We start from the raw sequence: 27,017 nt of genomic DNA on the forward strand, positions 1-27,017 counted from the left end.
CACGCACACACACATACCATGTTATATATATATAAAAATACATATATAACACACGTGCACGCACGCGCACACACACACACGTATATATATATATAAAAAATAACTGTAAAATATTTGGTTGCTTTGAAATCACTGTTGACTTTTTAGATTTGTCAGAAGTTGTGAGAAGTAGTGAGATGTTGGCACTGGAGTGAACAAGAGAAAATTATCCAGATCTGTAAAGCTGTGTGAGATTTTAGCAGAAGTCTTTGTACCACTTAGACCCTGTGTAGAGAACTTAATAATGCCAAACCTTGGAAGAAGAATGAATTTTACTATCAATATAGTCCAAAAAAAGGTGAAATTTCAGTGTACGGTAGATCTTATCACTTGATTGAAATATTTGCTCCCCAGGTACCATATTTAGAAAAATGAGTTGGCACAGTCCCTGTATTTTTTTTTTTTTTTTCCTGGCAAGGAAGGATAATAAATCTATGTAATGAATAATTTATGCCATAAAATATTCCAAAAATAATCAGCCTTGAAATTAACTTAAGATGGGACTTGATTTACAAATAGAAGATAAATTCAGCACAGAGTTCGTTGGTGTTAAATCCCCCAAATAATCCAAATAATACACTCAGTTGTCAGAAGAAGTTTCCCATAGTATAGCTAGGAACTTTAGGCTTTAATGAAAAAAAGATTAAGCACTGTAACATACTTCTAGAGGAGATGTTTATTTTAAATATTTAATTCTTTTCCACATCAAAATTAATTCCACCAATTCCGTATACCCCGTGTTATTGAATTCCAGATCCTCATCATGAACTTCCAGTGCTTGTACTTCTTATTAGATGCAGCATAACTGTATCAATAAAGCAGGGTCAAAAATGGGCAATGCAACATTTGTTTTCTTATAACCTTGTCTGAATAAGTCTTCTGATTGGTTACAGAGGGTGTAACCAGCCAGCAGTTTAAATAAATTGAAATACAGGGATCTTAATCGTCTGCTTAATAGTATACAGTTGTTTCAAATGCAAAGACAGATTTCTAGCTCTGAAGCATCATAAAATGGCAGAGATGATGTCTGAGTGTTTAAAAAAAACAAAGGTCTGGTAAGCAGTGCAAAATACGTAATTTGTACTTTTATTAACTTTTTTGGAAAACACCACTAATCACAAATCTGGTAGAGCCTGTTTTCACAGTGGTCTTTTATGGGCATGTCCTTAGACAACTGTTAAGATTTACACTACATATAGCAGTTTTAAACAGATATTGTTGCCACTAATGCCCCAGTTTAATGTTACTTGGATCAAAATTTATTTGGTTTCTGTTATTCATTTTTCTTTTGTCCCCTAACTTTATATATCCAGGAGGAGACTGAAGAATCCTCTTGCTACTTAACATCATTTATTCTTTTTACACAAACAAATATACAATGCAGCATTTTTTCAAAGTTGAAACTTTGCACACACATATAAGTTTTTTCTTAATAGACAGCAGCAGTACCATTTGATACCTTCCATAATGCTGTACATTTTCTGACAAAAGCAGAGTGAAAAAAATGTTCAAATACTACTGAAGAGAGTTTTACCTACTTAAAATAGCAATTCATTTGATGTCATTTTACACACAACTTATAGTACTTTTAAAATGAAGCAAATTATTTTTTCAAGAGGCCCTCATGAACCAGATTATTACTGAGGTGTTCCTGCTTTTCATAAATTGCCTTGACAGTTTTGCTTTATTGCAACTAAAAATGTACTGCTGAAGTAAGAATAAACAAGGGAGGCTGAAACTAGAAAGAAGCTTGATCATTTTCACTTAAATTAAAATACTCATCCATGTCTGATTTTCTGTGGAACGTTTACATGACATCTAAAAGGTACCTGATTTGTAATGTACCAGACTTAAAAAATTTAAATCACAAAGTAATGATTATGCATCTTTAGTGCACCTAATCTAAATATGTGCAGTCTACTGTTTAAATATCTGAGCCTCTAGTGTAGATGTGGTTTAGTTCAGATAGAATAACTCTGCTGCCTTCCCCTTAAGGTAGTGATTAAGGAAGCAAAATCTCTTCACTGGGCAGCTGTCAGGAGCACCAGTGCTACTCTTGTCTTCCTTAGGAGATGCTTCTAACAAAATCTGCTTAAAACTATGATTTATCTGTGAAACAACTCTCCTGTTGAATTATAGTGTATACTTCCTGAGCCTTGACAAAATGAATTTACAGCCTGAGTTGCCCACCGCTGTACTGCTGAATGGCAAGAAATCTCTGCTGGGAGAAACCTGCAATTGGGAAAAAATCCAACAGGCAGCTAGCATCATGTCTGAAGTAAAAACACTAAACCCCGTTTTATGCTAACACAAGATGAGAGAATAAAAAATGAGAGTACTTTCTCAGTACCAAGCACCACCCCAAGACAGGAAGAAGATTTTATAACTCCCCTTTAGTATGCAGGAATGAATAGAATCTACTTTAAAGTGTGGAAGAGGGTTAATCCAAAAGCAATGTCTGGGAACCAACAGGAGAAATGCTTACTCCTTAAGGGATCTAAAGGCTTTCTCTTTCTTGCTTTTGAAAATCAAGCCTCTAGATATTTACAGCTGTAGAGTAGTATTGTGACAGAGAATTTTAAAAATTGAAGGTGCTGTACGGGAATATAAAAGACATGGAAATAGTAAGCTTAAAATAGGTTTTCTCAGTAAATAAATTGAATTCAGAATGAAATTGAAAATAGCAGTATATGAAAGTTGCCAAAAGTAGCTGCACAAGCATTTTAGATTATACCACTAAGATACATTCAGATCTAATTTTCCAATCCGGTTGTCTTCTTATTTGCATATTTCCTAAAATAATGAGTTTTTAAACTGAGTGCTAATACTTAAAGGCTTCTTACTGACAATGGAGTAATGAACAAGTTTACCAATAAGTTGTAACTGACTATTACTACTTTCTGTTAACAAAGATTGTCTATTAGCAAAGACTGATTGCAAATATTGAGTTTTATTTACTTAATTAGTAGAACATGTTGATTCCTAAAGTGTCTGAATAACATGTGAGTGAAAATTTTGTATTTTAACTTTCTGAGCCTTGATTAACTTTCTGGTTTAGATACAAGCTGCCAGTAAGGCAATATTAAAAAACAGATACACCGTGCTTAATCTTTTCTGAGTTCAATATTCATCTGGATTTGAAGTTTCTGAACAGAAAGCATAAGCAATGAACACTTTGGAATTACATAAAACAAAGGGAACCCTGAGAAATGTGGTGGAATATGTAGCTGTTTTAGTGGCATCTCAGTCCAGCTGCATATGTTTTATGTAGGACCAGAGAATCAGTAATTAAAGAAAAATTATATATCGTAATTCTACACAGCTAGTCCAACTTTATTGTGCTGCGAATTATGTTAGCACATAATCATATTCCCTATGAGAAAGAAAGAATTAGATCCTAAGTTATTAGTCTCTGGATAGGGTCTGAACACAGTGTCATAGCTGCCTAACTAACCACTGAAGTTTGTGACCAAACACTTCACTTTAAGTAATGTGTCACTCATCAGTGTAAATTACTGATGCTGCCAGGGAAAATCTAATCATACTGAACCAGAGAGAGAAAGGAAAGGGAGAAAGAAACCAAAAAAATACCATTTTATAAAGTGCTAAGCAAGTTCAGAATTGTAGCAGAGTGAAGATTTGCTTTTTGTAGTAGAGTTAGATAGTGGTTGTGAGGTTTCGTCTCCATTCTCAAATAGAGATTCTCTTAGTGCCGGCCACATTTAATCACATTTTGCAAAAGACAGCTGGGCATTGCTGATTTGTGCTGCGTCAGCTGCTTTCTGTGCAAAGGAGGAGAGTGTCTCATCACTCGAATTTTAACATTCTTTAGCAGAAAAAAAACATTCTTTTAACATTCTTAAAATTGGCTTAGCAAATAGCTTATGTGGGAAAATAACTGTAACTGCATTATAATTAGCTCTACCAAGAAAGTGAACAAATACTATGTGCAATTTTAAGGTGCTTTTGAAAAGATTTTCCCAAAACCTTTAAAATGTATGTTGTTAAATTCTGACAGCAATTAAGTTTATCTCAGATTTTTCAGTAAATGTGTCTTTGGTAATGGTTGAAAATTATTATATGGTTCAGTGGTTTGAAACACCTTTAAGCATGTTTGGAAAGTCTCAAGTATGTTTCAGCTGCTTTGGAAGGCTCAAAGCATCAAACAGTACCAAATGTTTTCATATTTAGAAAGCCTTGGAATCTGTAGATATCAAGATTTTCTTATAGTTACTAATCTCTTGAAGACTGAAGGGCAGGTGATACCCTTTCAAATGTGGTTTAAATAGACAAAGAAAAGCAGTGTCAAAAAGGAAATAGCAAGATAACTCAGTATTTATGGAGGGTAAACAAGTGTGCTTAGAGCTGATCAGTCATATTACATGTTTATTTTTGGAAAAAGAAGAGCATCAGCAGATTCATGCAGCCACTGACATGATAAATATTAAATATGTAACCAGTCTTGTGCAATAAATAAGGATATCTTTCAAACACTTACTAATATTTGCAAGTATTTTAGAAAAGAAAGCAGAATGGGTAACAACAACTGTGCACAAATGGAAAGCATGGTACACCAGCAGTTCAGTAAAACTTTATGATTTGAATGAAAAATGTTCAATTCAGTACTTAATGCATGCAAAGAAACTGATCAACATGTACTTCTACAACTGCTTTAGTAAACTTTTTGGGGAAAATATTGTGCATTAAGTGAATGTACAATTTGCCCTGCTGCTTCCTACTAGCAGATAATATCTCCATTGCTTGTTCAGGATGAAAGTATTGCAGAAGGCCGAGCAATTTCAGAACAAAATTATATTCTAAGTAGTTTTTTTATATTGTCAGTGGTAAGTTACTTTTTGAAGGTTATTGTAAAGTGTCTGTGTCCTATTAATGACAGCTTGAAGAGTCTTCAGTATCACCCACATTTAAAGGCAAATTACGAGAAAATACAAGAAGTTTGAGATTTGGGAAATGTGATTTATTAATCTGTCGTTAACTCTCTCACTGGAATGACCTAGAAACTTCCTGTTGTTTATGTATTTTCTGGGTAGAGCTTAGATATGACTGTGAAGTGTTCTTTGAGATAAAACACTAAAGTATTCGGAAGACAGTCTGTACCCTTTCTCAGGTGCCCTAGCTACTTTACAATGAATCATTTTGTCCAGTGAATCATTCTTCCATGTGAAGAGAGCTACTTCAGCAAAAGACTAGCCAGATGGCTTAAGCAATCTCTTGGGAAATATGATTTTTAACCCTCTTAAGAGGAGACGGGAAGTGAACCAGGATCTCGCTCTGATGGTCGAATGTTTTGACCAATGGATTTGGGGCAACAATCAAACCATTCTCGTAAAAGTATGGCATTGCCTCTCCCTCTCTCTTCTCCCTCTCTCATGGAGTGCTCTCTCTCTGTCCTTTTTTTTTAATTAAAAAAAAAAGAGGGAGGTACTAGTTTCTAGACCCCAGAGAGCATTCAACGTAGTGAATCTCAAGAGGAGTAAAGGAACTCATGATAATCTAAAAGTAATGCTAATGAATTCTGAATAAAGATGATATTTAAAATATGGTATTATTCTGAACGTCCCTGAATTGTGGTGTGCTTATTTTCATGGATCTTAACCTGAGATATCTTAGTGTGCATTTATGTTAGCGTTTTACTTAAAATAGGGAATACATTTTCAAAGCAAATCACCCAATTGCCACCAATTACTACTATTTGCTTCCCGTTCTGGATCAGTCTCAAGAGTGTGCAAACTGAATTCCTTTGAACGGACACTAAAGCAGAAGATTTACTCCAACTGCTAATGGGCATTCAGTCACCCTGACCAAACCTAGGAAAATCCTTGCAACATGTATAGTGTGACTGACAGGTCTTCAACAGTGACTGTTTTACCCAGCAGCACTGTTCCTATAGCACAGTAATTACCTTTTGATCTTGTCAGTAGAAAGGTGCCACTAAAATTTACATGCAGCAAGTCATATTGTCCAAGTTTATTTTTCTGGATCCAGCTCATAAATATTTTAACTTTAAATATCAGTAAACAAATCAATTTTTCACATAAATGTATGCAATATTTTGCTGGGATTTTTTGAAGCTATCTTGTAAATGAAATTCAGGCTTGTTGGACTCAGATATTTTCAAACCAAGAGTACATGTTTTTATTTCTTGAAAAACCCTATTCTGTTGTTAAATCAGTCTTCCCTGTTTGTTATTTCTGATAGTTGTTTTTGTTTGGAAAATGTGAATCTTCTTTGTCATCTTGCCAGCTAGACTGATTTTAGTAGTTTACTATTTTGTGTAGTTGTGTATGCTGTACTCTTCAACACACAGCATTGTCTACACACTGGGAATGAGCTTCAGTCTTGGAGTACCACCTTCCAGGGATAGATTTGACTTGAAACATGGTAGGTCTGCTTGATGCAAGAGAAGCCTGGGCAGTAATTATGAAATACTGTTCCATTTCTAAAACACGCTGCCTACTCGCTTGTACAGTGCTCACCATTCAGGGGTTTCTGGTTGCAGTGGGAGGATAAATACTTTTAAGTTAGATACGTACGTTTTATGGAGATGTGAATAAGCGACATCCAAAGAAAACTGTCTTGGCATAAAGTCTTGGCATTCTTAGGTTTGCTGTATCAAAGGGATATTTGTCTTCTTGTTTCATTGACTACAAAAGTTACTTCAGCCCTATTTTGATGTGAGAGATTTTATGGAGAGATTTTGGATATCAGTAGCATCTGAAGAATTAATACACAGATACATACTTCTAGGATCTTAAATTCTATAATTTGTATATTTTAATACAAGCACTGTATACGTATTTTTAAATGAAAGAAACAGGTCACAATGTTATTTAAGCAATTGTAATTAAGAGTAAGGGGGTTGAGGTGTCTTTTACACATCTGAAAACCATAGAAAGGACTTTCATCTGGTAGATAAAATCTGAAAATAATCCAGGAAAATATTCATTCCTCTTAAAACAAAGTTCAGCCATTTCCAGTTAATACCTCATCATTCTATATATCATTTTCAGTGTTTTTAATTAGTGAAGAAAGAGGAATTTCCAGGGCTTTTTGAGGAGGCTTTAAAATAGCAGCACTAGTTTTGACCTTTCAGTTCCTGTAGACTCAGCAAAAGATGGCTGATTAATGTCACATCTTAAACTATGTCAACTGGACTCTTCATTACCTTTTTATTAAACAGCCCATTTTCAATGTAGCTCAACTTGATAGAATAGAATATCTTTTTGGTTTAGGTGGCTCCTTTGTATTAATAAGAGTATGTCTATTAGCAATTTTAAGTTACATGGGAGGTTTCTTTAATTATCGTACTGAAGCATTCTGCTGATCAGTGTGAATGAAAAAATCAGGGGCTTCCATGAAGTAGGCTTCCCAGCTTGCTTATTTGCAGCCCAGTAAATGATATCTGAAAGATTTTTTTCTTTGGCACATTTTGATGTGACACAGAAGTCTGAAAAGCAGAATATAAGAAATAAGCTTTTACTTACATCGACTAATTTTTTCATATATATTTTTATAATCTTGAACTAATTTTTTTTGTTCTGCTATATTAATTTAGAATAAAATATTTTAAGAAAAGGAGATTGAGGAAAAAATAATGGGACTGCAGAAGGGATCTTGGAAGGACTTAGAAGGACATGGAAGAAAATGTGCGTACACATACATTCTTAAGAGTGAGAAAATTCCACTTGGGGAAGTACATGATATCCCTCATAGGAGAGAGTAGAGCGAGGAAAAATATAGGGTCCTGGCCAAGTAAAAAGATGAATGTGGAGGGCACACAGAGCCCTTGCGTCAGAGCAGGATAGAGTGCTTATAGGAAATCTGTGAAGAACAGGCAGATAAGTGGGTGCCATATAAGGAAAGTTTAGGGAGCTATGAAACTTATGTAATAAACTCCGACTGAAGAAATGATATAGTGTGCAATCCCTTTATTTCATCTTGTTGCTGGAAAAAAATCCTCTATATGGGGAGAGCTGAAAACCAATCTTGATTTAATAAGTAGCCTTTGACGGTTTTGTGATGGTTTTGGCGATCTCACATTTTAATATCACTCTGTTTTACATTATGTTGGGAAAATTTGGACTTCAAAGAGTTGAAAAGCAAGAGTCAGTGCTGGCAAAGATGTAAGAAACTAAATAAAAATTACTTAAAGGACATCTCAATTTTTTATATATATATATGTGTGTGTGTGTGTGTGTGTGTGTGTATGAATATGCTGACCCTGTCTTGAGAATTAAGTTAGATGGGACAATTTAAAGCTTTGTTCCAACATCTGACAGACACATTCTGCATGCTGATGCATAACATCTAAAAATTGTGTGCTCAGAAGAAAGCCTTTTCTAAGCTACATTCTATTTTTGGCAGAATAAAGCAGCTGTTTTTTGGAGCAGAGATCTTCTCAAGTGCGCAATCTTGTAGCACAAGTTAAGCATTAGCACTGTGAACGAAGTTTTTGTTTGTTTTTCCCAGTCCATTGAAGTGGAGTAAAGCAAACTGCTTGGCCATAATTTGTGTGACTGTACAGCTTGACCATGAGAGGTGGAAGCAAGTTTGCTGTTCTGCTTTGTTGCTAAGTTAATAATACTATATTCCTAAATGTAGTCACTTTGGGCTTAGCAGTCCAAGGCCTTGGAACTTTGGGGGCAATTTAAACATGAAATATAATAAGCTAGGAGAGTTTGCTTAGAAAGGTGGAAAATTCAGTCCAAAGAGAAGTGGGAAGAGTACAGTGACTAATGGAAATAAAATATATGGGTTAGAAGGGGGAAACTGATTCAGGTTCCAGAGTTCGATGAATAATGATACCTTCAAATGGTACCTTGCTGTTTTCTATTTCCATTTGCGTACGATAAAGTTGGAAGAATGAACATGAAAAGCATTATTTTGAGAGTGCTCTTTCTACCTTTAAATATATGTAAATGAATGGGTCCTTTTGTTTGATTGAGCATTTTTTGCCATTTGAAGCTTCCTGGATGCCCTTGCTCTATGACCCTGTTTCCTTTCATGCTTTGTTCAAACACTTTTAATACATTATCAGCAATAGTAGCAGCCTTATTTTAAAACAGCACTCAAGGTAGACGTTCAGTCTATGACACATGGAACTGTTGGTAGATTTCAAAGTTGTAAGCTTGCTTTATCAGTGCTGCAATTTGTAGGTTGAAAGGATAATACAATTACCGGTAAACAGATTGGTGTTTAGTGGAAACTTGTAACTTTATTAGTTTCCATGTAATTGAAGGAAAAAAATGGTGTGAGACTAAAGAAATCTAAATAAGTTTCTATATTTGGAAAATGGAGAATTATAAAAAAGATTTTCTTTTGCTTCTCTCTTTAAAGGAAGGCAGACTATTTTGATAACTTTAGGTTTGTTTATTACCTGAACCAAAATAGTTTGAGTCAACTGAGAATGAGACCCTGTTAACAGTGTATAAATATAGAATTTATTCTCCTCTTCTCCAGGGAGAGACAAAATAGCCAAAAATGTACAAGAAGAGTGAACAACGGTATTACTTCTGTGGTTAACAGTGGAGGAGATTAGCATGTGTTCGGCAAGGGTTGTGTTTGTAACTTCGTATCTGTGGTGGCAGGAGAGGAAGAAAGGAGACTGTCAGATGTTAATTAAAAGCAGGATGAAGAAAGTGTCAAAAGAAGGATAGGAGGAAGAAGGGAAATTTTGCAGACCATGTGGAGTGTGACTTAGAAATTTAAAACCTTTAAATTTAAGAATTTAAATTATTACCTTATTAGCTCACCTAGGGTGAGATCCTGGGAAAGACAGAGTGATTGCTAGTTCTCACAGGTATAAGCAGGTTGAGATAAACTGTGAATTCATCCTAGAGGAATTTGCCTTAGTTTCCTCCGAACTTTGTATAAAACTGCAGATATTTTGTCTTCAGGAGATTTTAAGTTATTCTGACTTAGATGTCAAAAATACTTTCAAAGTACACACTTAGGCTATAAGAGCGAATAAAGAAAGGTAGGACTGTTCACCTGCTCAGAAAGAGTTGTGGGCTTCTGATCTAAAGAGGGACCCTGGGTCAGATCACTAAAGTTTTTCCTATGTAGTAGTAAAAATGAGACTCAGTGAGACTAGAAGCATTTCAGCATTTCATCACAAATGTGCTTATTTTTTGCTATAGTCCTTCAGCCTTAAGAAGCTGTCTTCATGTTTCACAGAGAGCTTTTGTTTTCTTCTTTTCCTTATGTAAGTCTAAAGACAGACAAATATTTCTGCTTTAATACTGTTGAAAGTCTTTGTTAGTAACTTTGGCTTCCAACTCGTTACTGCAGTCATGTTTTCAGAGCCTGGCATAAGAGATAAACCCTTTGCAAATGAAGACGGCATCCATTTTCCTTCCACCTCAGGCCACACAGAATTGATTGGGGTAATAAAATGACGGCACCATGTAATATACTGACGGCTCTTTAATTTGAAGACTAGTTCCAGGCTGATTTAAAGCTTGTTTAAAGCTAATTTATGGCTTGTGTAGTTTTCAACTGGACCAAGGTAAAGGATATGTAAGAAGTGATGTAGAGTTAATATAATATATTCAAATTTGTCACGTTGAAATCATTTATAAAGGGAATTTGGTTTTCTGGATTGGTTTGTTTGGATTTTTTTTTTTTTTTTTTTTTTTTTTTTTTTTTTGTTCTGTTTTATTTCATAGTAGCAATGGCAGAAAAAATAGCTGATATTTGGCTGGTATAAAAATTGTAAGACAACATTTTTCCATCATCTTTATTCAAAAATAACTTCTTAGGCTTTCTAGCAAAGTGTTGTAAGTGTACCTTTATTTTATGCATCAACTCCATTTTCTTCAAAATAAGAGGCTATGTCAAGCTTCTGTTTGTTATGAGTTAACATCTGTTATGACTTTTACATAGATGAGGAAACAATTATAGTATTTTGTTACCATAATGTTTCCTACAAATATTGCGTTTGAAAGTGATATTTGAGAATGCTGTCATTTTCACTGTGAAACCTTTTATGGTAAGGGTTGAAAGTTACGTGTATTTAGATTGTTTTATATTGTGTTTAAAACTTAGCATGCATGTGTTTGTGCTTTGTGATTTGTGTGTTTATATACTTCTAAACACACAATACATACATACACCACAAAAAACTATTTTTAATTCATAATATTTGACTGAATACATTTTAAAACATAATACATATCTTCGTATATGTATTGTTCTTGTGGTTTTTTTTAATACTCTGTTCTTTAAAAAATAAAAAGTAAAAATAAGTCCTCAGATAATCAGCATAGCATAACATAAAATGTAAATATTATCCCTCTAAATCTATCACTTTTATATAGCTCAAATAAAATCCACATCTCTTCTAGATATTCATTATTTCTGCATGCCCTATTGATTTTTCAGTTTATTGTATCGGTGATACTTCTGCACAGTGAAGGATAAAACTAAAAGACCAATGTTTGCTTCTATTACAGTAGATGCAAATAGAAAATATACCAAATGGGATGAAGGGGAGGAAGGAAATGAATATTTTGAGGGAATTGCATCCACACTTACATGGAGTGCAAAGACGTCTCTTAGAAGATTTATCCAGAAGTCTGATAGAGCTGGATACACCTTTGATTTCCCACCTCCTACCATTCGTTGTCAACTTTGAGCTCTGCTGACCTGAACTTAAAAAACAAAACAAAACAAAATAAAAACTGTGCTGAGGGTCTAAGACTCAGAATTTAACCGGCTATGCTTTTGTGTCCCCTGCCAAGAAGGGTCTAACTGGTGCCAAGACTCTAGCAAGCAAGTCCCTCCCAGGACTAGAAGATCTGATTTGTTACTTATTTGTGTCAACATGTAATTCAAATACTATTTTTTGCAGAAGTGTGATTGATTCAAGTTAATGCAATTGTGATATCTTAAACTGTGTGAATATTTAGGTAATATAAAAAGAGCCACAGTTGGAAACAGAACTGTTTCCTTGCATGAGCATGATAGTATGTCTACTTGTATTTCATATTTCCTCTTTTCTTCAAGGTTTTATAAGTCCAAGAAATGTCATGTTCTAGAGCTTTGATCAAAATCAGAATTTTACAGGAAAAATGTAATTACTGAACATTCAGAATGTATGTGTTTATGTCACACTTATATTTCCCTAACTAATCAATATATTTTCAGGAGCCTGGAAATACCATTTACATAATTGTGGTTTCTTTTCATAATTTGTTAATTAATGTAATTAAATACTGTGGTTCATTAGAAAGTTATCTATTGGTCTATCTGTCTGTCTGCCTATTCGAAATGCAGATATGTGGCCTTCCATATATAGGCTGGAAAATACAATAATGTTACAATGAAATTGGAAGGGCATAAGCACCAAAAAAGATACATATTAAATAGTTCAATTCATTGTGTAGCTTACGTATGTGTATACATTACAGAAGTAGTATGTGTACATATTACAGGAAAAGTCATGTCCTTCGTTGTTACAGGTGAGGCCTTCCGGTGTCATGTTTGTTATGATACAAGGCCATGTAGAAAGAAAGCAGAGGTATCTTTGCAAAGTCAGTCTGGTATATTGTGATATAAATAATATTTAGGGAAGCCAAGAAAGTAATTTTAATACTGTTTGTTTTAAAGTACTTATTTCCATTTAACAGTAAAAACATACAGTAAAAACATTGTTTTAGATCAATAGTATAGATTTTATGCCTTTCCTTTACAAAAATAAATAATGGTGATTTTTTTCAGTTTATTTCATTTGTCTGAATATCAGCTGACGTACTAGAATTCTTACTAGAACTATTGCCCATTTGGTCATGTACTCGTTAAGCACTGAGAATAAGCTTTACAAAAACTTTCACTTGCACCTTACAGCATTTTTACTATTCTACCTTACATGGATGGATCGTATTCCACTTACTGAATATATTCAGATCTGAAAACCGTACTTCACATGTTGCTTATCTGGCTCAGAATGACACCGAGTGACTCTCATACATATGTTCAGTTCCTATTCTGTTTTCCTAAGAAGTGACAGCAGTGTGAGAAAAGATAATAAATCCATGTAATTGGAATGAGAGGATTATATTCTCACATCTCTTTATGAATAATAAAGTATAATTCATTTCCATCTATCTCCTTAAAAACGGAAGACTTACATTAGCTAGTTGGTCCTTAAGAGAAGGATGGCGAAGCTGCTTTGGAAGAAGACATTCTAGACCTGATGGGGGAAGAGAATCTGTGTAGTGCTCGTGCTGTTGAGACAAATATAGGAGTATGTGTTCACGAAGTAACAGTTTTTCAGACCATTTTTGAAGACCATTATTTATTAATTACCTCTAAAAAAATATGATTTAAAAATGTTGCCTTCATTATTTGGCCACAAGTAATAGCAGTGTAATAAAAACATTCTTAGCAGAATTTAAGACGAGAAATCACCTGAACCAAAGAATCTAGACAAGTTCATCATTTTTCTCTAACAGAAATGGCCGTTAATTTAATTTTTGAAAGTAGCATTTTCTGGAAACAGAGAGTTTCTGGAAACATACTGTGATGATAAATACACGCCGATGTTTTAACTTTCTAGGCCTCAAAGAGAAAACAAAGTAATACTACTCCGTACTCATAGAGTCAGCTCTTGGCTAACTGGCCCAACAACAAGAGATAGTCTAGTCAGCATGGTTAACCAGGACACCCACTGAGGAGGCCTCTGGGGGGAAGGACGTGCTCCCTGCGTCAAGCCAGCTCTGCTAGGGCGCAGTTGGGATGAACAGGGTGCAGTGGTCACTGGAGGGGCTTCCAGCGCGTGGGGCTTTTGTACGATCAGCGCTGAAGAGTCAGATTGTTATTAGCACTATGCCAGAAATGTTTCTCCTGTAGTTCACCATGTTGAGCCACCACATTGATACTCTTCTGTGTATCTTTGAGTTAAGGCAAAAAATAGTGCCTTATTATTCCTGTCATAGAATTAACTGAAAACTGCCTTTTTTATAAAGTCTTCCTGCTACTGAACCTTAAACTTAAGATGGTAGACTACAGAACAGGATGGAATATTTTGTTTCTAAGATATAAGGAGGAGTTGCAACAAAAAGGGCATAAAGAGCTGTGTTTGGAATAAGTTCAGAGGCATTATTTTTACAAGGATTCAACAGAAAATTTATATGAAGTAAGGATGCCAGGGTATGCCCCCTCCAGGCCCAAAGAGATTTTTCCTGCTTTCTAACCTCCGATAATGGCTCCATGTAATAATTCTTTTAATAATTCTTATGGTCTTCTCTGTGATTCTTAGTGCAATTTAGTGATGGATGTTGGGGCATAGCATTCACCCTTTGCCCATCAGATATTCAAAACATATTCACTGGGCTAAGCTGCAAATGCTGAATGTTATCAGTAAGAAATTTGAGTTTATTTTTTAGAGATCATTATGTTCAAAAACTTAATAATGAGCTTTGCAGCTTGCAGTTTCCAAAAGTGTAATCTTGATTTCCTTGCAGTTAATGACTCTAGAGAGAAAGAAAGTGATATATCAAAAGCGCATATTCTGCTTACTAAGCAGTGACATCTAAAATATCTTCCATAATGAGCACTACAACAAGCACAGTAGAGATGGGACCGATTAGTAGATATTTTTCTCTGTAGTAAAATATCTCAGTCTGTGCAATTATCAGAACCATGATATGAAGTAGTGGAGATATTAAAGGATTTTTTATTTTGACTGATCTGTTCTAGTGATGTTGCACTGGAAAGTCAATGTAAAGGTAATTTAGAAAATAAAATGTAAACTACTAAAGTGTTTGTATTTTATTTATTGTAGTGTAAAATTTGCTAATAGAGCACCAACTAGATGTGCTAAGTTTGCTAACTTAAGCAGTTTTCTGTGCTATGTCAGTTTATAGTGATCCACAAAATACATTTCTGTTGAGCTGTTCTAGCATGATCCCCACTGTTTGCAGAGTCTTCCATCTTGAAGAAGGGGAATGAAAATTTAATTTTCCCTTCCTTACAGTTCAAGAGCAGGGGAAGGTATGGGCAAAACAAGCATGTTTATTCAGAACTTTACAATTTTGAAATACTATATAACTGTTTGTTAAGTCTTATAATGCTTTTATGAAGGAAATATTATTTTTTTAAGATAAAATTTATGATGGATGTATTTGCCTCTGGAGTAAAAGAAGTTGCCTGAGGTAAAAAGAGTAGAGTTTTAGAACTCTCTCGGTGCTTAGAGCACAGTTTCTCTAAAAAGTCTCTTTTTCTTGGAGTACCACTTCAACACACTGCTGAGGGGTCTATTTGTCTCTATTGCCCTCAGGACTCCGAACCGTCAAATGAGGTGGTCTCAGAGGCCCCAGGTAATGTGGTACCCTCTACCTCAAGAAGTAGCTCTGAAGAGCTGGTATCGGTGGCACAGAAACGTCCAGAAGAGGTAGGACATTCTGTGTCTATTCTATTCCAAGATTAACTGTTGCGGAATGTAGGTTCGCCTCTATTTTTCATGCCTAGTGTTGTTTTACTCATAGCAGAGACTTTTAAAAGCTGAACCTCAATCTTATCCTCCCATATCAACAACACCTAAGACCATGGTAAATTTTAGGGGCTTTATTAATGGTACCTATAAGCCGAATACACTCCATCTACTACTTTTTTAATAGTGTTTCTTAGTATCAGTGATTGGGAAAATAATTTAGCTTGTTTCTGTCTCTCACATACCCAAGATGGTAATGAGAATTCCTTTAGATTCTGCCAAATTGATTTTTACAAGACTGAAGAGTCAGAAGTAGAGTCTTTACGTAGACATACAGGTAACTGTAAAGCTTTTATCAAATTTCACTAAAGTTAAATATAGCCAACTCCTTGCCTGTACAAAGGAAAGGCCCTTGATAATTTTACTATGCTTTTTTTGTGTGCCTTTGTTTTCCAAAAGGTTATACTAAATGCTAAGGATTAGTCTGTTTATAAGACCAGACTCCCCGTTGCTGTAAGAAAAAGTATTAATTTGTAAGTTAGTCCCAGAATACAACATATTTAACTACCAATATTACTTCATTACAGTGCCATTTCATTAGTTTTCTAATGTAACTTTTAGATAATTAGCAATCACCTTCTTGAGTTTTCTCTTTTCCATTGACAGTCTTGTCACTTTGTCCAAATAAGCAGAAAGTCTCAGTGAAGGGCCAGGAGAATTCTTAAGATTATAGATTAAGACTGAATAGGTACTTCACTTATTTTGGAGCATCACCATACATTGCAAGAAAGTTTACTGCATCTAAGCAGTCCCCAGAATGGAGTAATATTAGTTATTAATAATACTTTTGTCTATTCTTGAATAGCAAAGGGAGCCTGGTCTATTGAGGTCATTGATTCTGGCTCCTAAGTCTCAGCATTACCAGTTTATCTCAATAATTTCATTGATGCTTCTACTCTTTACAGATATTTATCTGCTACTGTTTCCACTGGAGAAATTAAAATTGAGAGCACAGATGATACTTAAAAGCAAAAGCAGAGGAAAAGTGCTGCAGAAAAAGGAATGAAACATGATTAGTTAGTAAAAGGAGAAAGAAGAGAAGATGTGTATACGATTTTTGCCCTTGCGGAATAAAATCTTCTAAACTGTGGAGGAGAGAGAAAATTTTAGAGAACTGAAAGATGAAAATACACCTTTTGAATTTTAGTAAATAACTCAGTAGTAATTTATGGTGAAACTGTTTTGCTGAAGACAGGGGCATAAAGTATTATATATGTTTTATAAAAGAATGAGAATTTGTCCAAAAATGGTTTGTACGGGAACAGAGAGAGGTGAGTTAGAGGGAGTTTTATGGTTGGATTTGCAGGGAACCTTGAGAGGAGAACACCAGTATGCTGAATTTCCAAATTCAGATCCTACCATGAAACAGTCTTAAGTTACACATTGGTAAGTCAGTATGATAAACAAGTATTTGTGAATTACACCTTAAGAAACAGATCTTTAACAGAAACAAAAAGTTTTTGCAGAGTTTTACTTTAACTAATGCCTTCTAAAATTTTCCTTTCAGTAGCATTCTGATACATCTGTCCCGTAAATTAGGACATTTCAGGAGAGAAGCTTAAGGAAGGCAAAGTAGCTACTAGACTAAGGTCTCCACCTAAAAAAGGTGGAATTGATGGGAGATTATCAAAAACAGATACAGAAACTGATGTTCAGAAAGGAGTCGGAGTGCTGTAAATGTGAGGAGAGAACAGATTATAGTAGAGAAAGTAAGGAAAAGCCTAAGAGTTACTATGTTAGTTTATGTAAACCTTAACTTTTTTGTGCTTTGTGGGGGTTTTTTTTGTTTATTTTTTTGTTTTTTGGGAGGTCTTAGGCCAGTCTAAACCTCACACTCAGTTACTTCTAGTTTTCACCAATTTTAACTTCATATGATGTTATTTGTTCACTCAGAGGAGGCCTTGTATTGCCGTTCAGTTGTTCATTCTAAAAGAAATGATGGCTGAATTTCCGATTTTACTTTGTCTGTGACTGCCAGTAATAAGTAGGAGAATAGTATGGTATCCATCCTGTTACAGTCTCTCTTTCAGCCTGTCTTCTTTAAAATCAGATTTAACTCAGATTAGCATATAGCAAGCTACTGTAGAAATAATTTGCATGTTGGGTATTTAAATTTTATACCCATTATTATTTTGTACCTTTCAAAGATTCAAAAAAGTATGTATACACATTGCTGTATTGGTAAGCAGAAATGCTTTGGGTTGAAAAAATAACAAAACTGTGTTTTAAGTTTAAAGGAAATTTTATTCTGTATTTCTGTGCAATCTTGAATTAATTTAATTTAATTTGTTTAGTGATGAGTACAGTTTGGTATCCATACTAAAATAAGAAAGTTACTTGTGTGGTTGGTTAGTTCATATTATGTATGTTTATTATCTTATTTGAGAAGCAGCATGCAACAGTGTAACTCAAAAAAAAAAATTTTTTTTGAAAAAGTGGGCCAGATGTATGCAATCCTAATTTCAGTCATTCGGTTAGATTTTCTTAACAGTTTCTTAGAGAACTGTAGAACAATACTGTTTTTCAAAAAAATTTTTACAAAAATATATAATTTGTTGGTCTCTTTCCAGCAATAGTACTGAATATCAGAATTTTGTCTCAGTCATTTGAAAATTCAGTACTGCACTGTTGTCCTGGTTCAGTGTATTGAGTATCTGTGGTATCACACATTTTCTAATGTGAACTGATGAAAGACGAATTTTTGGACATTTTGATTACTTAAGATACAGAATTTTCAAAATGTTTTAAATAACAAATACACTTGTTTGAAAACACTATAAAATTGTTTGATAAAATTAAAATGATGAGAAACTACATTTATTGACCCTCTGTTTTGTGTGGTCGCTTTCATTGTTCAAGTGGCAGTTGCAGTATATTTGGTAAAAATATTTGTATCTTTTTTTTATCTTCTGTAATGCAGAGTCACATTGAAGAAAGTGGAAGTTTGGTGTTAAAATAGTTTGGCCTTCCTTTTCTTATATAATAACTAGAGAGCAAGAATCATGGCCTACAATTTGATTTCTCATAGGTAGCGCTTTAATCTGCAGGGAATGATGGTGTCAGTGGTTGGTTATCTGAATACGAAAAGACTAGTTTTGACAGTTCCCGTAAACTAAAGTCTCAAAAGAAGCATTTCTTCTTCTTTAATTAGAAGTAAAATAGAAATATATGAGTTATGTTTATTAATTTCCTTTGCTGATGCTGTGGCAAATCAATTAATCATGTTCTAGTAGTGTAAGCCTGGAGGCTAACAGAGCTGTTCTTTCTGAATATATGCATTGCCAAAGCAACAGAGGCAGATAAAATGCTATGCTGTTCTCTCCTCTGCTCATGACATTTAGCTCGGCGTGCAGAAAAGGAATGAAAAAATAAACAACCCTCTGCCCTCCCCCAAAAAGTGTATACATGTGTTCTGAGGCACTTTAGGGTAAAATATAAATGACAGAACTGTAGCATATGAGCATGAATAACCTGTGCATCTATGTTGCTTTCTGAGTGATGTGTTAAAACTGCCAAAACTGTGCAAAACACTGTGATACTGAAAAAAGGGAAGATTAAGATAGGTACCCATTAATCTGTTCCTGAACTATTAGGCATTCACTGCTTGCAGTGTATCTGAATTGAGTATAGTCTTTTTCCCATCAGTAATTCCCAGCTGTAGTACTGTGTTTTGCTTTATAGGAAAGGATGTGTCCTGCACTTAAGTCAACTGCTATTAGTTGTAAGTATTCTACAAGCAGCCCAAAAGGATTGTAGAGTTTGGTGTTAAAACCATTATGTTATTCTTTGAAAGTTTGGGAGAGCCATCCACATTACTTCATACACGAGCAAGGGGAGCATTTCTTCGTTTTTATGAGCACAGTAGGTAGGCGATATTTTCTTTTGTTTCTTGGGTTATATTCACTCCTTGATCTTTAGATAGAACATTTTCCTATAAGAGCATTGACTCTTCAAGCTAATGCTAAAAGAGATTTTTTAAAAAAACTCAGAGCCATAAACCTCGTCAGCAGAGCCTCCAAACCATTCCTATGCTGTTTTATTACACTGAGGTTTCTGCTTTTAAAACAAGATATAATGTGACGTGTTCATGAAAGAACTGAATAAAAATAATTCTGTGGAGGAGCTTGTAATAATGCTTATGTAATATTTTCTCCATCTTTTATTATTAGGAAACTGCTGAGCTGAATTTCCATCATTGACATCCTTCATTTTCCTTTGCGTAAGGAAAATGCTTATTCCGTGTGACGATAGAGTTAAACAAGGGCAAGAAGTGGAAAGATGATTTATTCTTTTAAAGGGACAAAAGAAAACGTTAGACAATCTATAAACTTATATGTATGTATCTCTGTAAGTGCAAAGCCTTTATCCTTGTGCCTGTGAAGACTGCATTTTTTAAACTTCACGGACATCACTGTATTTTCCCTCTGCTCTCTGTAGCTGCTAGCTTGAACTCGCTCAGCAGCAGCAGCGTGTCAGGCTGCTGCTGCTGTAAATATGTCGTTCCTCCTGACATGCAGTTAATTGAAAACAAAATACAGTTACGCACACAGAATGGGCTGGACTACATATTTACTCTTGAACGCTAAATTTTTGTGGTTTTACTTTTTAAAAGTGCCTTCCTGCTCAGAAAAGTGCCTGGAAATTTCCACGCTGTAGGGACCTCGCAGACACTGTTTTCTGAAGAAAAACCGTTAGCGCAATTTTACTAATTAATCTGTGCGGTGGATAAACGAGTCTCATTGATGTCAGATGCTGGAGGCCTGTGAGGCCGAGATCCCCGAGATCAGGGTGTCCATGCTGGGCAACATCGCAAATACTATAAAATGTACCTCGGCGAAGGGAGGAGAGCATGTTCAGTCATTAGTGCCGTCCACCCCCTTGCAAACACGGCCCTGGTCCCTCCAGTGCATTCGTTAGTACTTTGTTCCGGTTTTAAAACTTTGGAGCAATGGCATTTCTGACGCCTTCAGAGCTTCTCCTTCGACTCTCCTGACAGAAGATTGCAGCCGTCTTTGCTTTCTGTGTGATGAGGAGTTGCAGCAGATAGCAAAGGTGGAGTTGCTGTGTGTTTACGGTATTTTCTGCTTCTGAGTCAGATGCGTTTAGAAGTGTTTAGAAATTTGGTTACCGGATGCTGATAATCCAACTTCTCATGTCAACTGGGGATTCCTACCAGCACTTAATTTGCCAAATTATAGAGAGGTTTACTAACCTAGCCAGATCATTTGGCACTCTGTATACAGATTTGTTTGATTTTACTTGCTATCCTATTACAGGTAATTATTATGTTTGCTATAGTTCCCATTCATATTTCCCATTTTCATAACAAAAGTGCTAAGCCACATATTTCAAAAGCACTGCCATTTGGTCTAACTGTATAAAAAAGTGAATTAATAATGAGCAGAGAGGAGAACATAATACCTTTGACTACTGAAGTGATTCCTCTGTAAGAATAAACTAGGAAGTAAGCATGCAAATTCTGTGAAGTTTTGAATTAATATTTTCCATCTAATCTCTTCAAAAGACTATTTTATGTAATTTTTTAATAACAAAGTATAAAGGTCACAAGAAGGCTGAGAAATGTTGTCGTGAAGTACTGCTTTTGAAGTTAAAATTTATTTATGTATATTTAAGCTTTAAATGGCCTTATGGAACTCGGCCTCCTTTTGAAAGAACATTATTAGTTTCAAAAATGAATTAGTTCTAGTTAAAATTTCCACAAATCCAGGACATTTTTCTTTATTTAACCTTTTCACAGTCTCTGCCCTTCTTTAAAGTACATTCAGTCCTATATCATCTATTACTTGGGAAGATATTTAATACATGACTTGGCATCATTTGCATTATACAAGAAGATTAACTTTACAAGCTCTGCTATTAATCTGAGTAGCTCTACATATTGACCTATGAAAGAACATAATTAAGTTAGCTTAATTAAGTTAATTAATTGTTACACTCTGATGAACTTACTATTGAGAGGAAATTAAAGGCAAATAGAAAATGGCATTCATGGTTTGAGATCATATTTTAAAGGATTTTACAAAGATACATTATATTTAGAAGGTGAAAATATCTATTGTGTAATAACCAAAGCAGAGGCAATTAAAAATGTTAAAAGCTAAAAATCCCTGCAGTATTCACTCTTATTGCCTGACATTCAGCCATATTTCCAAAAGACCAATTAAAGAAAGCATGCTGGAAATTTAAAAAATAAGATTGATTTTTTTTTAAATACCCAAATAGTTGAATTCCGAAATTGATACCACTGTCTACGTATGGACTACTGAAAAAGCACATTATAAATGTTAGACGCGTATTATAATCTGATAACAAACTCTCTTTGGAGGGTGAGAGAAAGGGGGAAGGATTTAAAGAAAGTAGGGTAGCAAGCAGAGCTGAAACAAAAATACGGAATTGCACATTAGCGTAAGAAGGTCTTTCTGATGCAGTGATGGAAGGGAAAGGAGACAGATTCTGGGAATTTGGTCTGTCAACTACATTTCTGTTATGAGGACTGCCTGCAAGTTCACTGCAGGAAAACATACAGGGTTACAGCAAGGATCCCATGTATAGGCAGATTTTTCCCTTGGGCTAAAAGATCTGGGAGCACATTCATCAATCTTGATATTTATTGAAATGTACATTGGTATTGCTTCAGTGATCATCAATTCAAAGTAGCCCTAATTAATAAAATGTAACAGAAAAATGAAGACACATGCAACAGCATGCCACGATATATGCTGCCAAATGAGCAGGCTGTTTAATCTGGGAAATGCATTAGTTTTACCATTACTTTAGTTTTAAATGAATTTATGCATAGAATTATTAGTTCTCTTCTGTATGTTTTCCTTTTTTTCTCCCAGATATATAGATATTCTGCATGGTATCTCATTGATTCTAGGATTTTATTTTGTCTTTCTATTGTAAAAATGATCATTTTAACTCAAGTGAAAACAGTATTTTCCTTGAGGTATTACTCTTTGGCATTTCCAGATTGTATGAAAGGGTTATTGATCTGTGGATGCATTCTCTGGAAAAATAGCATCCTTGGAAAGGAGAAGCCAATGGCATTCAGAAATCAGTTATGTACAACTTCCGTATGGGTATTCTGAATACAGAAAAATTGGAAATTCATTCCTTCAAAGAGGAAAATAAAAAATTTGTCCTTTTTAGAATGATAGTATCTTTTTTATTTGCAAAACTAATCTGAAATATTCTTTAAAGTGGAGAGGATTAGAAGAAACAATATATTTAAAGGTGTTGTATATTTAATAAGCCTTACTGGGGTTTTTGAATCTATTCCCACAAAAATGTTTGTTTTATTTTTTGTAAATTTAATTTAAAACTAATGTTTTATTTTGTCTCAAACAATTGTGGAGTGTTAAACAGAATTATATCCTAGCAAGAAAGAATGGATTTTTTTTTTCAGTTTAAACCTCATATTTAAATCTTTAAAAATATTTTGTGTTTGGCCGTAGGAAGAGAGCAGGAAAGGGAATCAAAAATCAGGATTAAGCCAGCTTTAGGCAGGAAAATAGCCGCTGCCTGAGTTGAAGACTGTTTGCCACTTGCTGTATCGTTTGATAAAGCCGCAGTGATGTCGATGGTGCGCCCGTGCCCGCTGCCTGCTCAGCTGTGGTCGGACGCTTTGAGGTCTTTGACATCGTAGCAATGTACTACCCTACTGCTGTTGTTGCTGTGACACGTGATACACACGTGGCTTTCTTTACTGGAAGAAGGTGTATTTAACTCCTTTCTTCAAAATATACACATCCTTAGTCCTTCTTCTTTTTTTTGAGGAATTTATTTTCTCAATCTGTAATATTTGAATGAAAAATTAAGCAAATACCTTCTCTGATCATTGTGTATAGGGTAACCGTTAGACTTCACATTATACTGTGTGAAGAAAGCAGTGATCTTTTTTCCAGGATTCCTAATCTCAGAAAATTTCTGTTTTACTTTAATATGACAGGTTGAAAATATCATTGGAATTCTTCTAGATGTTTATGGTCTAGATTTCAAATACTGAAGCTGAAGCACTACTGGAAATTTCAATGTCATCTCTTTAAGGTAGTGAAGATAAGCAGAGGTCACTCGGTCATCGTTAATAACGTAGGTTATATAGATTTTTTCCCTACCCAGTTGTTTTGTGGTTATCTCTGAACTGCAGTGCAATCCCAATGCTGTCACAATGCTGCTTCATCAAAGTATGGTTTCTTTAAATTGCTCTCACTTTTAAGAAAAAATAAGTAAGTAAGAATATTTAACAATGAAGAACTCATGATAGCCATGTGTTTTAGCACAGCAGAATCAGTGATCTGTTATCTATTAGCGTAAGTTTCTGCTATGAATATATCTTTTTTTTATAGTCATGTATACTTTATCTACTGTAATTAACGCTAAGTGAAAACAAAACCGGGGGCACCTGGATGTGAATCAGGGACCTCTTGGTTGTCTTTCATAGTCCTCATTTGACCTGCTAAATCCTTCTTAGGTGAGTACTTTCCCTGCAGGTATTTTTTTTTTAAGTCACTATTCAGCTGTCTTAGTCTCCATAAACTTCTGTATTGCTTGCAATACCCAGAATTGTGTATTTTACGGGGTAGTTGTGGGCTTTGACTTGCTGCTGTTATTGGAACGTGCTGCTGAGGATTAGTAAGGTGGCTCGGTGAGCAGACCTAGTAGACCGTGCAGTGGCATTCAGGGAAGGCAGAGGAAACTAGTGAAATATTTTTAGATTCTTTATTAGAAAAAATCTTGTCAGGATATTACTGCACAGAGAAATATCCACACTTTATATGTTGGCTTATGTTTGGGACTCAACAAAATGTACTGAATATTCAAATCTAAGACTCTAACAGGGAGTAAATTTTAAGTAGTAGGTTCTAAATAATCACTCACCCCTAGGCTTGATTTACAACTGAAATTCCACATTGAGCTTTCAGTGTAGATAATTGCCTTAAATCTGTACATGTTAATGACAGCAGAATTGTTCTCTGTATCCTTGATTTTTGGAAATATGTAAATATTAATGACAACTTTGGTTTCATAAATCAATAGTCAGGGTTTGTTGTCTGTTGTAGGATTCACAGCTTAGAATGCCAGGAGAGACTGCTGTTGTCAGCTAGGTTAATTTACTGCGTAACGCAGCCACATACTTCTCTCCTAAACTTCGTGTGCATGAGAGCAACTTTTGGGGGGGGGGGGAGTGTCCGTCTTCATTTAAAACATTTCAGATGATCCAGAAGCAATTTAGATTTTCTTTTTGCTATATAACATTTATGGACTGCCAGCTACTAGAATCTGCCACTTTAAGGTATGTTTTCCAAACCTTAAATTGTACTTGACTCCAGTTTTCTCCAAAATTTCAATAGTCTTTTTGCATTTAGACACTCCTTATAGGTAAACTCGGTTAATCCAATATTGACTGCACAGAGCTGATGTTTCAAAGATAAATATCTGTAGTCTAGGAGGATAAAAATATACTTTTAGAAAATATCTTTTTAGAAAATTTAACACAGAGTCAAGAATAAGGTTATATTTGTTCAATAGAGCTCTTATTCTGGGAGGTGAAATATTGCAAATGAAAGATGAGCATGAGGAAAGAGAAAAGGACAGTGAATTTTCTCTGTATTTTTTGATATTATTTTTAGACTCATTTTCTGAAAGCTCTTATTTATTTCTCAGTAGCTCTGGGAAAAAGACCTCAGCAGGTCAGCATTTAAAAATAGAGTCTCCGATAGAATGCTGCAGAATTTTAGATGTTGCTGCCCACAAAATATTGCTTGTTTTTAACTATGTCTTTTTAGTTGAGAGGGTGGTCTTTGAAATAGAAATAGAGGCAAAAATGAGACATTGTCTTTCAGAGCCCATAGATATCCATTGATCTTATTTTAGCCTGGTAAGCAGCAGAATAAAAATAGCCCAATTTTGAAGTCGTTACTCAAGAAAGCTTTCAGTATCTGCAGAGGCAGAAGTTATTCAAAAAGGAAAAGCACACAAAAAACTTTCTCAAACCAAAACAGACTCAACTGCATTTCTTGTAAGAAAGATTGAATAGAGGAAACTTGCTTTCACCATAAGCATGAGACCCTGGAAAGCATCTCCTCATTCCATGGCAGGAAATACATTTTATGCCTCTATCTGTCCCTGGAGACTTCTTATAGAAACATTGAGAAAATTTGAAAATAAACTTTTATCTAAATTGTTTTATCTAAAAAGTAAAAGAATTTATAGTGTTGTTTAAAATAATATTGCTATTGCAAAATCCTAGCCTCTCAAAATTCCTTCCATAATATTAAGTATTTCAGATGAAATTTCTTCATCTCCAAAGTTATACTATTTAGTAATAGCATTTAATGTTGGAAGTTAATAGGGATAAATTTCTTATCTTTTTGGCCTGATGTTGCAGTCCTCCGCTTGCATCTGCTTATGGCCATTGAAGGAGACAAACTGGGCTAGACAGACCTTTGGTGTCACCCAATGCAGCTTCTTATTTCTTAAGCCATAAGTTAGCCTGCGCATACCAAAATGGAGAGATGAAGCCAAGAAGTAGTTTCAAAAATTAATACTCTTCAGATGTAATACTGCATATGCGGTGTGGTTTCTGTACTTTTTTTCTGCTAACAGTATGAATGAATTGCACTTTATAGTTCACTATTTGATACAAATATAGCACACTATACCAAGCCAATTTAGATAACTGAGCCAATTTTTCCAAGGTAGTATAATTTTAGAACTTCCTGATTTTTTTTATTGAATTAATACTAGTTAATAATTCTGTGCAATTATGTACAATAGTTTTCTCATGACAGTCTTACCTCAAGAGCTTATGACTTTATGTTTAATTCTATAATTTGTATTGTGAATGCATTTAGATTTTGCAGTCAGAGCTATATGCTTAAAAGTACTGAAACAAGAAGATGGTTATTGCATCAGAGAACTTTCATTGCTACTGTAAATCCAGCCTTTGTAGGTAAAAAATAAAACTTTTTTCAAATTATATTAATGTTTTCTGCGCTTTGGTTAGTACTTGCACATAATAGTTTGGGAAGTTTTTTTGAAGGAAAGTGATATAATAATACAGATAATACTACTTCAAATATTCAGAAGATTTCAATTTTTTGAATTACCCTATTTCTACAGGAGAATTATAGTAAAACTTGGGTAGTTTTCCGAGTTTGTTATAATATCCTATACTTTCTTGTATAATACAGGAACTAATGTTATTAATAGAAACAAGATTAAAGACAGTGAATAGGTTACTTGATCAAGCAAATGGATTTCTGGTCTTATTAATTGGTGAATATAAGCTAGGAAAGTATTGCATATACAAGCTGGAAAATGGAAGATTGTTTACATAAATATTTTTCCACTGTTAAAGCATGCCATTAATAGATTTTATCAAATCAGACCAAGGGTCTGAAGGGCAGCTTCATCAACCATGTAGTCATGAAGTGAATGT

General features: G+C 34.7%; 1 protein-coding gene across 5 annotated transcripts in view; it reads left to right on the forward strand.

Moving 5' to 3' along the window:
• The window catches only part of PHF14 (PHD finger protein 14), a 167,426-nt gene that overhangs the window by 117,827 nt on the left and 22,582 nt on the right, over nucleotides 1-27,017 (forward strand). For 2 of the 5 annotated variants that reach the window (XM_062569178.1, XM_062569180.1), the window contains exon 18: nucleotides 15,341-15,454. The exons of 1 other annotated variant lie outside the window; for it this stretch is intronic. In XM_062569178.1, the coding sequence (XP_062425162.1) occupies nucleotides 15,341-15,454 (114 nt within the window). Of the gene's footprint in view, nucleotides 1-11,513; nucleotides 14,778-15,340; nucleotides 15,455-16,859; nucleotides 16,940-27,017 lie in introns of those variants that run through there. 2 more of the 5 variants (XM_062569179.1, XM_062569183.1) reach the window with 2 other exon arrangements.

Source organism: Rhea pennata, chromosome 2 (genome assembly GCF_028389875.1).
Source record: "Rhea pennata isolate bPtePen1 chromosome 2, bPtePen1.pri, whole genome shotgun sequence".
In the NCBI taxonomy this organism is placed as follows: Eukaryota; Metazoa; Chordata; class Aves; order Rheiformes; family Rheidae; genus Rhea; species Rhea pennata.